This window comes from Moschus berezovskii, chromosome 1, assembly GCF_049115385.1.
Source record: "Moschus berezovskii isolate FMDL1 chromosome 1, NW_MosBer_1.0, whole genome shotgun sequence".
Classification (NCBI taxonomy): Eukaryota; Metazoa; Chordata; class Mammalia; order Artiodactyla; family Moschidae; genus Moschus; species Moschus berezovskii.
Genome location: NC_142460.1, coordinates 17,202,111 through 17,217,158, shown reverse-complemented (window position 1 = coordinate 17,217,158; position 15,048 = coordinate 17,202,111). Strand labels below are relative to the sequence as shown.

Here is a 15,048-nt window from a genome sequence, read left to right as displayed (position 1 = left end):
TCATGTCTATGTATGGCAAAAACAACCACAATACTGTAAATCCTCCAATTAAAATAAATACTTTTTTGTAAAACCTTGAAAAAAGTCATCATGTTGAGGGAGATTGGGCAGCAATGATTAAACTGTGTAAAAGTTATTTTGGGGGTCTTTAGAATCAGAAGTCTGTTCTAACAAATGCCCTTCCATTGTACTCGTAGTGGTACCTTCAGGAGGAAAATCTATCACTGCTTATTCCATGCAACTGCTGTTTAATATTTGGGTAGAAGTGCAGAGAGTTAAACTTAGAAAATTCTAGTATAGAATCTAGCAGTTAGGACTCTGTGCTTCCATTGCAGTGGGATCAGGTTCTATCCCTGGTCAGGGACCTAAGATCTCACAAGCCGTGAAGTGCAGGCAAAAATAAATTAAGTGGACCATACTGCCTTAAATAAAAAAGGAATTCTACTGTAAAAAAGACTGCAGTATATGTGTGTCTTCGTATGCTCTGTAAGTTTTGATTGAAATCTGGACATTCTGATTCTCCCACACCTCAGACATTAATGATTTTTATTAGTTGACGTGAGAGACACCGGCCCCGGAGCAAGAAACCACGCAAAGAGCTGCGGCCGTGAGGAGCTAGCCCACGCCTGAGGCCAGGGCCGGCGGCCGAGAGGAGCTACCCCACGTCCAACAGGCGGTGGCTGCGCGGGCGCAGGAGGGCCGAGAGGAGCTACTCCGTGTTCAAGGTCAGGAGGGGCGGCCTTGAGGAGATACCCCTCGTCCAAGGTAAGGTACAGCGGCTGCACTTTGCTGGAGTGGCTGTGAAGAGATTTTCCACGATCAAGGTAAGAGAAACCCAAATAAGATGATAGGTATTGCTAGGGGGCATCAGAGGGCTGACACACTGAAATCATAATCACAGGAAACTAGTGGATCTGATCATATGGACCACAGCCGAATGTGGTCCACTGGAGAAGGGAATGGCAAACCACTTCAGTATACTTGCCTTGAGAACCCCATGAACAGTAACAAAGGGCAAAATGATAGGATACTGAATGAGGAATTCCCCAGGTCGGTAGGTGCCCAGTATGCTACTGGAGCTCAGAGGAGAAATAACTATAGAAGGAATAAAGGGATGGAACAAAAGCAAAACCAATACCCAGTTGTGGATGTGACCAGTGATAGAAGCAAGGTCCGGTGCTGTAAAGAGCAATATTGCATAGGAACCTGGAATGTTAGGTCCATGAATCAAGGCAAATTGGAAGTGGTCAAACAGGAGATGGCAAGAGTGAACGTCGACATTCTAGGAATCAGTGAATTAAAATGGACTGGAATGGGTGAATTTAACTCGGATGACCATTATATCTACTACTGTGGGCAGGAATCCCTTAGAAGAAATGGAGTAGCCATCATGGTCAACAAAACATTCCAAAATGCAGTACTCGGATGCAATCTTAAAAATGACAGAATGATTTCTGTTCGTTTCCAAGGCAAACCATTCAATATTACAGTAATCCAGGCCTATGCCCCAACCAGTAATGCTGAAGAAGCCGAAGTTAATCGGTTCTATGAAGACCTACAAGACCTTTTAGAACTAACACCCAAAAAAGATGTCCTTTTCATTATAGGGGACTGGAATGCAAAAGTAGGAAGTTAAGAAAAACCTGGAGTAAGTGGCAAATTTGGCCTTGGAGCACGGAATGAAGCAGGGCAAAGGCTAATAGAATTTCGTCAAGAGAATGCACTGGTCATAGCAAGCACCCTCTTCCAACAACACAAGGGAAGACTCTACACATGGACATCACCAGATGGTCAACACCGAAATCAGATTGATTATATTCTTTGCAACCAAAGATGGAGAAGCTGTATACAGTTAGCAAAAACAAGACCGGGAGCTGACTGTGGCTCAGATCATGAATTCCTTATTGCGAAATTCAGACTTAAATTGAAGAAAGTAGGGAAAACCACTAGACCATTCAGATATGACCTCAATCAAATCCCTTATGATTATACAGTGGAAGTGAGAAATAGATTTAAGGGACTAGATCTTATAGATAGAGTGCCTGATGAACTCTGGACGGAGGTTCGTGACATTGTACAGGAGACAGGGACCAAGAGCATCCCCATGGAAAAGAAATGCAAAAGAGCGAAATGGCTGTCTGAGGAGGCCTTACAAATAGCTGTGAAAAGAAGAGAGGCGAAAAGCAAAGGAGAAAAGGAAAGATATAAGCATCTGAATGCAGAGTTCCAAAGAATAGCAAAGAGAGATAAGAAAGCCTTCCTCAGTGATCAATGCAAAGAAATAGAGGAAAACAACAGAATAGGAAAAACAAGAGACCTCTTCAAGAAAATTAGAGATTCCAAGGGAACATTTCATGCAAAGATGGGCTCGATAAAGGACAGAAATGGTATGGACCTAACAGAAGCAGAAGATATTAAGAAGAGGTGGCAGGAATACACAGAAGAACTGTACAAAAAAGATCTTCACGACCAAGATAGTCACAATAACGTGATCACTGACCTAGAGCCAGACATCTTGGAATGTGAAGTCAAGTGGACCTTAGAAAGCATCACTACGAACAAAGCTAGTGGAGGTGATGGAATTCCAGTTGAGCTATTTCAAGTCTTGAAAGATGATGCTGTGAAAGTGCTGCACTCAATATGCCAGCAGATTTGGAAAACTCAGCGCTGGCCACAGGACTGGAAGAGGTCAGTCTTCATTCCAATCCCAAAGAAAGGCAATGCCAAAGAATGCTCAAACTACCGCACAATTGCACTCATCTCACACGCTAGTAAAGTCATGCTCAAAATTCTCCAAGCCAGGCTTCAGCAGTATGTAAACCGTGAACTCCCAGATGTTCAAGCAGATTTTAGAAAAGGCAGACGAACCAGAGATCAAATTGCCAACATCCGCTGGATCATGGAGAAAGCAAGAGAGTTCCAGAAAAACATCTATTTCTGCTTCATTGACTATGCCAAAGCCTTTGACTGTGTCGATCACAATAAACTGTGGAACATTCTGAAAGAGATGGGAATCCCAGACCACCTGACCTGCCTCTTGAGAAACCTGTATGCAGGTCAGGAAGCAACAGTTAGAACTGGACATGGAACAACAGACTGGTTCCAAATAGGAAAAGGTTTACGTCAAGGTTGTATATTGTCACCTTGCTTATTTAACTTCTATGCAGAGTACATCATGAGGAACGCTGGGCTGGAAGAAGCACAAGCTGGAATCAAGATTGCTGGGAGAAATATCAATAACCTCAGATATGCAGATGACACCACCCTTATGGCAGAAAGTGAAGAGGAACTCAAAAGCCTCTTGATGAAAGTGAAAGAGGAGAGTGAAAAGGTTGGCTTGAAGCTCAACATTCTGAAAACAAAGATCATGGCATCTGGTCCCATCACTTCATGGGAAATAGATGGAAAAACAGTGTAAACAGTGTCAGACTTTATGTTTTTGGGGCTCCAAAATCACTGCAGATGCTGATTGCAGCCATGAAATTAAAAGACGCTTGCTCCTTGGAAGGAAAGTTATGACCAACCTTGATAGTATCTTAAAAGGCAGAGACATTACTTTGCCAACCAAGGTCCGTCTAGTCAAGGCAATGGTTTTTCCCGTGGTCATGTATGGATGTGAGAGTTGGACTGTGAAGAAAGCTGATCGCCGAAAAATCGATGCTTTTGAGCTGTGGTGTTGGAGAAGACTCTTGAGAGTCCCTTATACTGCAAGGAGATCCAACCAGTCCATTCTAAAGGAGATCAATCCTGGGTGTTCATTGGAAGGACTGATGCTGAAGCTGAAACTGCAATACTTTGGCCACCTCATGCGACGAGTTGACTCACTGGAAAAGACTCTGATGCTGGGAAAGTTTGGGGGCGGGAGGAGAAGGGGATGATGGAGAATGAGATGGCTGGATGGCATCACCGACTCTGTGGACATGAGTTTGAGTGTACTCCGGGAGTTGGTGACTGACAGCGAGGCCTGGCGTGCTGTAATTCATGGGGTCGCGGAGAGTCGGACACGACTGAGCGACTGAACTGAACTGAACTGAACCGTTATCTTTGTGACTTTTCTAAGCTATTTTTGCAAAGTGTGTTCTGTTTTGTGCATGGTGACTGAAGTTTCCATCCTGCTATGTCTGCAGTCAGTCAGTGACCTGACAAATGTCTCCCCCACAACGTCTTGCAGTTTGTCTTAGCCTTCGAGATGCTCTTAGGGCTTCCCTTGTGACTCAGTGATAAAGAACCCGCCTGCCAATGAAGGAGACACAGGTCCCCTGGGTCAGGAAGATCCCCTGGAGAGGGAAATGGCGACCCAGTCTAGTATTCTTGCCAGTAAAATCCCATAGGCAGAAGAGCCTGGCAGACTACAGTCCACGGGGTCACAAAGAGTCGGACATGCTGCCAAGTTGCTGCCAAGTCACTTCAGTCGTGTCCGACTCTGTGTGACCCCACAGACGTAAGCCCACCAGGCTCCCCTGTCCCTGGGATTCTCCAGGCAAGAACACTGGAGTGGGTTGCCATTTCCTTCTCCAATGTGTGAAAGTGAAGTGTGATAGTGAAAAGTGAAAATGAAGTTGCTCAGTCGTGTCCGACCCTTAGCGGCCCCATGGACTACAGCCTACCAAGCTCCTCCATCCATGGGATTTTCTAGGCAAGAGTACTGGAGTGGCTTGCCATTGCCTTCTCCCCTGGGTCAGGAAGATCCCCTGGAGAGGGAAATGGCGACCCACTCTAGTATTCTTGCCAGTAAAATCCCATAGGCAGAAGAGCCTGGCAGACTACAGCCCATGGGGTCACAAAGAGTCGGACATGACTGAGTGACAAAACAGCAATAACAGAGATGCTCTGAGGGAAGCTATTGTAGCCCAAGGAAGCCGGCCCCAAGGCCAGAATCTGCTCCAGGTCCTCAGTCACCAACAAAACACACAGTCCCAGATTTTGGGTGACATGGTCCAGATAGCCCGCTCTGGCTCCAGCCAAAGGACTCTGGGCCGCTGTCCTCATGGCTTCGGTCCCCACGGCGTCGAGAGTAGTGACTGGCTCCTGCTCTCTTACAAAGATCAGCAGCCTGTTTTCATCACGTTGCTGTGTCTGATCTGGTTCTAGAGTTACAAATAGTTCCTTCCAGTCCCTCTTTATGGCTGAATTTTGCACTGGTGGAGTTTCCTCCCTGCCACTTTGCATGACATCACCGTTCCCCACTGTTTCTCATTTAAACGTCTTTTTTTTTTTTTTTTGGCCTTGCTATGTGGCTTGTGCCCCCTGCATTAGGAGTCTTAGCCCCTGGACCACCAGGGAAGTCCCCCCTCAACTGTTTTTAATCATACATTGGTGATCTGTACCCTATCCGCTATGACACGAGGGATTCAAAGTTGTATTCCAGTTCTGTCATTTCTTTTACACTGTTACTGGCTATTTTTAGTAAAGAAGAGAAACTATTGCTTTCTTTATGGTAGAATTTTCCAGTAGAATCTAAGGTAGAAGCTGATACTGATACTGAGAGTAAGGTCTTCTGTATTTGCATACATACAGTGATGCACATAGAGAAGCTCATTTTTATATGTGGGACCTTATGTGGATAACCTCATGTATATAACCAACTAATCATGTAGATGTTGTATAACCACTGGGCCTATGGCTATAATCCCAGCACGAATATAAGTACATGTGATTATAAAAATCTTTAGGGAGACTTCCCTGGTGGTCCAGTGGCTAAGACTCTGCTCCCAGGTCCAGGGTGCCTGAGTTCGATCCCTGGTCAGGGAACTAGATCCCAAATGCTGCAATTAACAGTTCCCACGTGCCACAACTAATACCTGGTCCAGCATTAAAAAAAAAATCTTGAGGAAGCACGAAGGTTTTGCCCAGTCTAAATGCCTCCTTTGTAGGAAGAGCAGAGACTACGTTAATCGCCAGTTAAACGATGCATCAGCCTATTTTTATATTGTTGGGATTGGAAAATCCCTTTGATACAAGTGATGGCCTCTCAAGCTTTATCACTGAGATAGGGCTGACCTTGGCAAAGTAAGTGAATAGTATACGTTTTGAAAAATAAGGAAAAAAATCCATGAAAACAGCTAATGCAGAGATTAATCCTTAAAGCTCAGAACTGCTGAATTGTGAAGTTTGATTACCAATCCCGAGGCTATTTGGCATGGTGCCCAAACCTGCTCTTCTGGAACCCAAGGCTGGGCTTCAGTACTTAGTCAGAGTTGTAACATCTTTCCAGATACAGAACATACCATCTAGAATGCGACCTCGGTGCTGCTTGTTCTGGGTCAGCATGCTTTTACAGGGTGGAAAACCTTGTTTTACAGGGTGGAGGACCTTGTTTGGAGTTGTTCTGGGTTGCGGTGCTCTGGTTCCACACAGCACACCCAGTTGCTTGTGAGAGGCCATAGTTCTTCTCCCAGTCTTGATACCCAGCAGGTTTCCAGGGCCATGGATTAAATTCCTTCATCGCTAGGCATCAGTTAAATGCAAACCTACACCTTCCCTTGTGGCCTCCAGAGGGCTACATGGTCCTGCAGAGCACTGGTCAACCACGTTTGTTTCTTTCTTTTTTTTTGTTAATTAATTTATTTTTTATTGGACGCAAATTATTTTACAATATTATATTGGTTGGTTTTGCCATACATTGACATGAATTCGCCCCGGGTTCACATAAGTTCCCCCTCCTGAACCCCCCTCCCACCTCCCTCCTCCCTTTATCCTCCCTCTGGGTCATCCCCGCATGCCAGCCCCGGGCATCCTATAACATGCATTGACCCTGAACTAGTGATTCGCTTCACATATGACAACATACGCGTTTCAATGCCATTCTCCCAAATCATCCCACCCTCACCCTCTCCCATAGAGTCCCAAAGACTGTCCTATACATCTGTGTCTCCTTTGCTGTCTCGTATACGGGTTATCATTTGCATCTTTCTAAATTCCATATATATGCGTTAGTATACTGTATTGGTGTTTTTCTTTCTGGCTTACTTCACTCTGTATAATAGGCTCCAGTTTCATCCAGCTCATTAGAACTGATTCAAATGTATTCTTTTTAATGGCTGAATAATACTCCATATGTACCAAAACTTTCTTATCCATTCGTCTGCAGATGGACATCTAGGTTGCTTCCATGTCCTGGCTATTATAAACAGTGCCGCAATAAACATTGGAGTACATGTGTCTTTTTCAATTCTGGTTTCCTTGGTGTGTATGCCCAGGAGTGCGATTGCTGGATCATATGGCAGTTCTATTTCCAGTTTTTTGAGGAATCTCCACACTGTTCTCCATAGTGGCTGTACTAGTTTGCATTCCCACCAACAGTGTAAGAGGGTTCCTTTCTCTCCACACCCTCTCCAGCATTTATTGCATGTAGACTTTTGGATAGCAGCCATTCTGATTGGTATGAAATGGTATCTCATTGTGGTTTTGATTTGCATCTCTCTGATTATGAGGGATGTTGAGCATTTTTTCATGTGTTTGTTAGCCATCTTTATGTCTTCTTTGGAGAAATGTCTGTTTAGTTCTTTGGCCCATTTTTTGATTGGGTCATTTATTTTTCTGGAATTGAGCTGCAGGAGCTGCTTGTATATTTTGGAGATTAATCCTTTCTCCGTTGCTTCATTTGCTATTATTTTCTCCCATTCTGAAGGCTGTCTTTTCACCTTACTTATAGTTTCCTTTGCTGTGCAGAAGCTTTTGATTTTAATTAGGTCCCATTTGTTTATTTTTGCTTTTATTTCCAATATTCTGGGAGGTGGGTCATGGAGGATCCTGCTGTGATTTATGTCGGAGAGGGTTTTGCCTACGTTCTTCTCTAGGAGTCTTATAGTTTCTGGTCTTACATTTAGCTCTCTAATCCATTTTGAATTTATTTTTGTGTATGGTGTTAGGAAGTGTTCTAGTTTCATTCTTTTACAAGTGGCTGACCAGTTTTCCCAGCACCACTTGTTAAAGAGACTGTCTTTTCTCCATTTTATATTCTTGCCTCCTTTGTCAAAGATGAGGTGTCCATAGGTGTGTGGATTTATCTCTGGGCTTTCTCTTTGGTTCCATTGATCTATATTTCTGTCTTTATGCCAGTACCATACTGTCTTGATGATTGTGGCTTTGTAGTAGAGCCTGAAGTCCGGCAGGTTAATTCCCCCAGTTCCATTTTTCTTCCTCAAGATTTCTTTGGCTATTCGAGGTTTTTTTGTATTTCCATATAAATTGTGAGATTATTTGTTCTAGTTCTGTGAAAAATATCGTTGGTAGCTTGATAGGGATTGCATTGAACTTATAAATTACTTTGTGTAGTATACTCATTTTTACAATATTTATTCTTCCAATCCATGAACATGGTATATTTCTCCATCTATTAGTGTCCTCTTTGATTGCTTTCAGTAGTGTTTTATAGTTTTCTATGTACAAGTCTTTTGTTTCCTTAGGTAGATATATCCCTAAGTATTTAATTCTTTTCGTTGCAACAGTGAATGGAATAGTTTCCTTAATTTCTCTTTCTATTTTCTCATTATTAGTGTATAGGAATGCAAGTGATTTCTGTGTGTTGATTTTATATCCTGCAACGTTACTGTAATCATTGATTAGCTCTAGTAGCTTTCTGGTAGAGTCTCTAGGGTTTTCTGTGTAGAGGATCATGTCATCAGCGAACAGTGAAAGTTTTACTTCTTCTTTTCCAATTTGGATTCCTTTTATGTCTTTTTCTGCTCTGATTGCTGTGGCCAAAACTTCCAAAACTATGTTGAATAGTAGTGGTGAGAGTGGCACCCTTGTCTTGTTCCTGACTTTAGGGGAAACGCTTTCAGATTTTCACCGTTGAGGATAATGTTTGCTGTGGGTTTGTCATATATAGCTTTTATTATGTTGAGGTATGTCCCTTCTATTCCCACTTTCTGGAGGGTTTTTATCATAAATGGATGTTGAATTTTGTCGAAGGCTTTCTCTGCATCTATTGAGATAATCATATGATTTTTATTTTTCAGTTTGTTAATGTGGTGTATTACGTTGATTGATTTGTGGATATTGAAGAATCCTTGCATTCCTTGGATAAAGCCCACTTGGTCATGATGTATGATCTTCTTAATGTGTTGTTGGATTCTGATTGCTAGAATTTTGTTAAGGATTTTTTCATCTATGTTCATCAGTGATATTGGCCTGTAGTTTTCTTTTTTTGTGGGATCTTTAGCAGGTTTTGGGATTAGGGTGATGGTGGCTTCATAGAATGAGTTTGGAAGTTTCCCTTCCTCAGCAATTTTCTGGAAGAATTTGAGTAGAATAGGTGTTAGCTCTTCTCTAAATTTTTGGTAGAATTCGACTGTGAAGCCGTATGGACCTGGGCTTTTGTTTGCTGGAAGATTCTTGATTACAGCCTCTAGTTCCGTGCTTGTGATGGGTCTGTTCAGATTTTCTATTTCTTCCTGGTTCAGTTTTGGAAAGTTGTACTTTTCTAGAAATTTGTCCATTTCTTCCAGGTTATTCATTTTATTGCCATATAATTGCTGATAGTATTCTCTAATAATCCTTTGTATTTCTGTGTTGTCAGTTGTGATCTCTCCATTTTCATTTCTAATTTTATTGATTTGGTTCTTCTCCCTTTGTTTCTTGATAAGTCTGGCTAGTGGTTTGTCAATTTTATTTACCTTCTCAAAGAACCAGCTTTTGGCTTTGTTGATTTTTGTTATGGTCTCTTTTGTTTCTTTTGCATTTATCTCTGCCCTAATTTTTACCATTTCTTTCCTTCTACTGACCCTGGGGTTCTTCATTTCTTCCTTTTCCAGTTGCTTTAGATGTTGAGTTAGGTTATTTAGTTGACTTTTTTCTTGTTTCTTGAGGTGTGCCTGTATTGCTATGAACTTCCCCCTTAGTACTGCTTTTACAGTGTCCCAGAGGTTTTGGGTTGTTGTGTTTTCATTTTCATTCATTTCTATGAATATTTTGATTTCTCTTTTGATTTCTTCTATGATTTGTTCATTATTCAGCAGTGTGTTGTTCAGCCTCCATATGTTGGCATTTTTAATAGTTTTTCTCCCATAATTGAGATCTAATCTTACTGCATTGTGGTCAGAAAAGATGCATGGAATGATTTCAACTTTTTTGAATTTACCAAGGCTAGATTTATGGCCCAGGATGTGATCTATCCTGGAAAAGGTTCCGTGTGCACTTGAGAAAAAGGTGAAATTCATTGTTTTGGGGTGAAATGTCCTATAGATATCTATTAGGTCTAACTGGTCTATTGTATCATTTAAAGTTTGTGTTTCCTTGCTAATTTTCTGTTTAGTTGATCTATCCATAGATGTAAGTGGGGTATTAAAATCTCCCACTATTATTGCATTATTGTTAATTTCCCCTTTCATACTTGTTAGTACTTGTCTTACATATTGTGGTGCTCCTATGTTGGGTGCATAAATATTTATAATTGTTATATCTTCTTCTTGGATTGATCCTTTGATCATTATGTAGTTTCCTTCTTTGTCTCTTTTCACAGCCTTTGTTTTAAAGTCTATTTTATCTGATATGAGTATTGCTACTCCTGCTTTCTTTTGGTCTCTATTTGCATGGAATGTCTTTTTCCAGCCCTTTACTTTCAGTCTGTATGTGTCCCTCGTTTTGAGGTGGGTCTCTTGCAGACAACATATATGGGGGTCTTGTTTTTGTATCCATTCAGCCAGCCTTTGTCTTTTGGTTGGGACATTCAACCCATTTACGTTTAAGGTAATTATTGATAAGTACGATCCCGTAGCCATTTTCTTTATTGCCTTGGGTTTGAGTTTATATACCCTTTCTGTGTTTCCTGTCTAGAAAAGATCCTTTAGCATTTGTTGGAGAGCTGGTTTGGTAATGCTGAATTCTCTCAGCTTTTGCTTGTCTGTAAAGCTTTTAATTTCTCCTTCATATTTGAATGAGATCCTTGCTGGGTACAGTAGCCTGGGCTGTAGGTTATTTTCTTTCATCACTTTAAGTATGTCTTGCCATTCCCTCCTGGCCTGAAGAGTTTCTGTTGAAAGATCGGCTGTTATCCTTATGGGAATCCTCTTGTGTGTTATTTGCTGTTTTTCCCTTGCTGCTTTTAATATTTGTTCTTTGTGTTTGATCTTTGTTAATTTGATTAATATGTGTCTTGGAGTATTTCGCCTTGGGTTTATCCTGTTGGGGACTCTCTGGGTTTCTTGGACTTGGGTGATTATTTCTTTCCCTATTTTAGGGAAGTTTTCAACTATTATCTCCTCAAGTATTCTCTCATGGTCTTTCTTTTTGTCTTCTTCTTCTGGGACTCCTATGATTCGAATGTTGGAGCGTTTAACATTGTCCCAGAGGTCTCTAATATTGTTCTCATTTCTTTTAATTTGTTTTTCTTTTTTCCTCTCTGTTTCATTTATTTCTACAATTCTATCTTCTAGCTCGCTTATCCTGTCTTCTGCCTCTGTTATTCTACTGTTTGTTCCCTCCAGAGTGTTTCTGATCTCATCTATTGCATTATTCATTGTATACTGACTCTTTTTTATTTCCTCTAAGTCCTTCTTAAACCTTTCTTCCATCTTCTCAATCCTTTTCTCCAGGTTATTTATCTGTAACTCCATTTTGCTTTCAAGATTTTGAATCATTTTCACCACCAAAATTCGAAATTCTTTATCAGGTAGATTCCCTATATCTTCCTCTTTTGTTTGTGTTGGTGGGCATTTATCTTGTTCCTTTACTTGCTGGGTATTTCTCTGCCTCTTCATCTTGCTTATAATGCTTTGCTTGGAGTGGCCTTTCCCTCTTCTGGCCGTTTGTGGAGATCTCTTTATTATGTAGTTTCCTCTCTGTGTGTGGGGTTGGACAGGTGACTTGTCAAAGTTCCCTGGTTATGGAAGCTTGTGTCGGTGTTCTGGTGGGTGCAGCTGGATTTCTTCTCTCTGGAGTGCAATGAAGTGTCCAGCAATGAGTTATGAGATGTCAGTGGGTTTGGATTGACTTTGGGCAGCCTGTATATTGAAGCTCAGGGCTAGTTTCCTGTGTTACTGGAGAATTTGCGTGGTATGTCTTGCTCTGGAACTTGTTGACCCTTGGGTGGTGCTTGGTTTAGTGTAGGTATGGAGACGTTTGATGAGCTCCTATCGATTAATGCTCCCTGGAGTCAGGAGTTCTCTGGTGTTCTCAGGATTCGGCCTTAAGCCTCTTGCCTCTGGTTTTTGGTCTTATTCTTGGAGTAGTCTCTATCTGTCATTTCCAAGGTGGTTCCCTCTGTTTTAGCTTCTGTTTGCTGGTCTCTTCAGTGTCTAATTTCCGCCCTGATACTAGGGGGTGGGTGGACACTTTTTAAGGCTCAGTTGTTCAGTCCTGTTCTGGGAAGGGAGGAATGCTGCAGTCGAATATCTCTGGCGTCTGTGGGGAGTGCTCGCAGCGTCTCGGCCACACTGGGTTTGCCCCCGCTCACAGCGCGTGTGCTGTCGCAGTCTACACTGCACAGGCTCTAGGTTGCTCTGCCGGGAACTGTCTGAGCCCGGTGCCGGGTTGTATGCACTTCCCAGGTCTGAGCGGCTCAAGTTCAGGTTCTCAGGTACTCCACAAAGGCGCAGACTTGGTTGGGCCTGCGTTTTGTGCCTTCCCCGGTCTGAGCAGCTCAGGGGACCAGGTGTTTGGCGAGCACGGTCTCTGCGACTTATCGCCTCCCCAGTCCCCGCCACTCAGTTTTCTGTGTGTACAACCGGTGCACCTTCTCAGGGGGATATCGACCAGCCCGAGCCCAAGAAGTCTTGAATAGCAACAAGCCTGCCTGCAGTTTGTATCAGATGCCTTTCTGGGGCCGCGGTTGCCCGCTCCGGCTCTGGCTGCACTCCCTGCCTGTCTCGGCGGGGCATGGGGGATGGGCCAGCCGCAGCCGGCTCACTCTGCTCAGTCCTTTATTCTGTGAGCGCGGCTGGCCGAGTCGTAGGTTAGAGCTTTCCGCCTTTTCGTGGGGAAGCTATCCCACAGTCTGCTTTGCTCTCCCCAGTTCTCTCAAATTGTTCTCGCGGCATTCAAGCCCAGTCTTCTCTCTAAGCAGTTCAGCCGGCTCCTCCCTGCCCAGCCCCCGCTTGCTAATGGCGTATGCAGGCGTCTGAGCTGCTTCTCTGCTGGGAGTTACCGTTTGGCAGGTAATCTGTGGGTTTTTAAAAGATGTTAAAAAAAAAAGAGGGTTATGTGGTCCTCTGAGCTTCCAAGGCTCGCCACAGATTCACCAGTGAGAGTGTTTCCTGGTGTTTGGAAAGTTCTCTCTTTTTAAAGCCTCCCTTCCTGGGACGGAGCTCCGTCCTTACTTCTTTTGTCTCGCTTTTTATCTTTTATGTTTTTTCCTACCTCCTTTCTAAGACAATGGGCTGCTTTTCTGGGTGCCTGATGTCCTCTGCCAGCATTCAGAAGTTGTTTTGTGGACTTTACTCCATGTTCAAATGTTCTTTTGATGAATTTGTGGGGGAGAGAGTGGTCTCGCCATCCTATTCCTCCGCCATCTTGTTCCTTCCTCCCCACGTTTGTTTCTTGACCGGTAATTCAGTTTGTTTGAGGGCAGAATGAAAACAGGGTTTTGCCTCACCTGATAGCAAAGTTTATGCTCCAATTTTAAAGTTTTATAGCATTCAAATTACTGAGAATCTACAGATTCCAACTTCAAAAGAATCAAACCATGATAAGCCAAGGGCTCCTCTTCATCTGGAGCATTGAATGTGGCTGGGCTTTCTGGCGGTTTCCATGTGCGGACCTTTATGTATTTGTAGACTCCAGAAAGGATTAAATACTTTAATTTGGGTGAAGAGAGAAACTGAAGAGGGCCTTGGACGTTCTATTATTTATAATGACCACTTGCCTGTGAGGCCTACACTTCACGGGTGAGTAGGTCCAGGTGCCAAGGGTGGGCAGTGCAGGACAGCGGACCCTGAGGGTTCCCTCTGTCTCCCTCCCAGGGTCCTGCGTGGGGATTCTAGGGGACAGCGTTCTCTGCCCCCATACACAGGCTGGGGAGTTGGAACAGAATTGGGGTTAACATACTCCTGGCTCCCTGCTGGGAGGGACAGGGTAAAGCCCTTCTCCTCACCTTCTTGTTCTGTGTTTGGATTGATCCCTTTTCCCCATCGGGAGGGAGGGAGTGGAAACATTACTGGAAATAGGATTTGAGCACCTGGGAACCTGGGGAGCCATGTGCAGGATGGTGATTCTGCTGTCATTCATGATGTGATGAGCACAGTAGAAAAGATGTCATAGTTCCAAGGTGTTCAGAGTGTCCAGTGACTTGTCCAGCCATTTTCTGGGACTCGTGAGTCCTGGGCAGGCCAGGGGCATCAGCGTGGTTGTGGTGCAGACCTGATCCCCAGTGTATATCCCAGGTGGAGGCACTCTTTCAGTTTTTCCAAACCTTCCTGGCCCATCTCAGCACTGAGGTTTGCCATATTGAATCTTGGCTGAAAAATGACCCCCATTCTGGGGCGGAAGGAAGGCTCCCATGACCAGAAGCAGCGACTCCTTTCTGCCAGTATTTTCCCCAGCGTTTTGAAAGCAGTATTGTGCTGTGCTTAAGTCACTTCAGTTCTGTCTGACTCTTTGTGACCCCTTGGACTGTATGTAGCATGCCAGGCTCCTCTGTCCATGGGGATTCTCCAGGCAAGAATGATGGAGTGGGTAGCCATTTCCTTCTCCAGGGGATCTCCTCAATCCAGGGATCCAATACGCATCTCATAATTATATCTCCTGCATTGGCAGGCGGGTTCTTTACCACTAGCCTCACCTGGGAAGCCTAAAGCGAGCATAAGGAGCCGGGCAGCGGCACCCCACGAAGAGAGGAAGCAGGGAGGCGATCACCAGGAACCCAGCTGACATTCCCGGCCTGAAACGAAGACAGTTGATCGCCCACGCTCGGTCCCTCGAGGGGCGCAGCACGCCGTGGGGGTGTGGAGGGACGAGGAGGTGTCCCCCTTCATGGGTCCCCTCCCCGGCAGCTGGGGAGCAGGGCCAGGACACCAGCCGGTCTGGCCCTTATCTTGGGTGGAGGTTAGGAAGTGTCCTAGCAGAGGGCACCTGGAAGACCTTTTGTGCCTGACCTGTAGAATGATGGTC

At 43.9% G+C, this 15,048-nt stretch overlaps 1 protein-coding gene across 1 annotated transcript in view; it reads right to left on the bottom strand.

Moving 5' to 3' along the window:
* LOC148778673 (ninein-like protein) overlaps positions 1 to 14,912 on the bottom strand; it is a 41,773-nt gene extending 26,861 nt beyond the window's left edge. Inside the window, 2 exon segments of the mRNA XM_088829327.1 lie at positions 14,720 to 14,728; positions 14,810 to 14,912. Of these exon segments, the coding sequence (XP_088685453.1) occupies positions 14,720 to 14,728; positions 14,810 to 14,912 (112 nt within the window).
* Between the last annotated feature and the right edge of the window lie 136 nt (positions 14,913 to 15,048).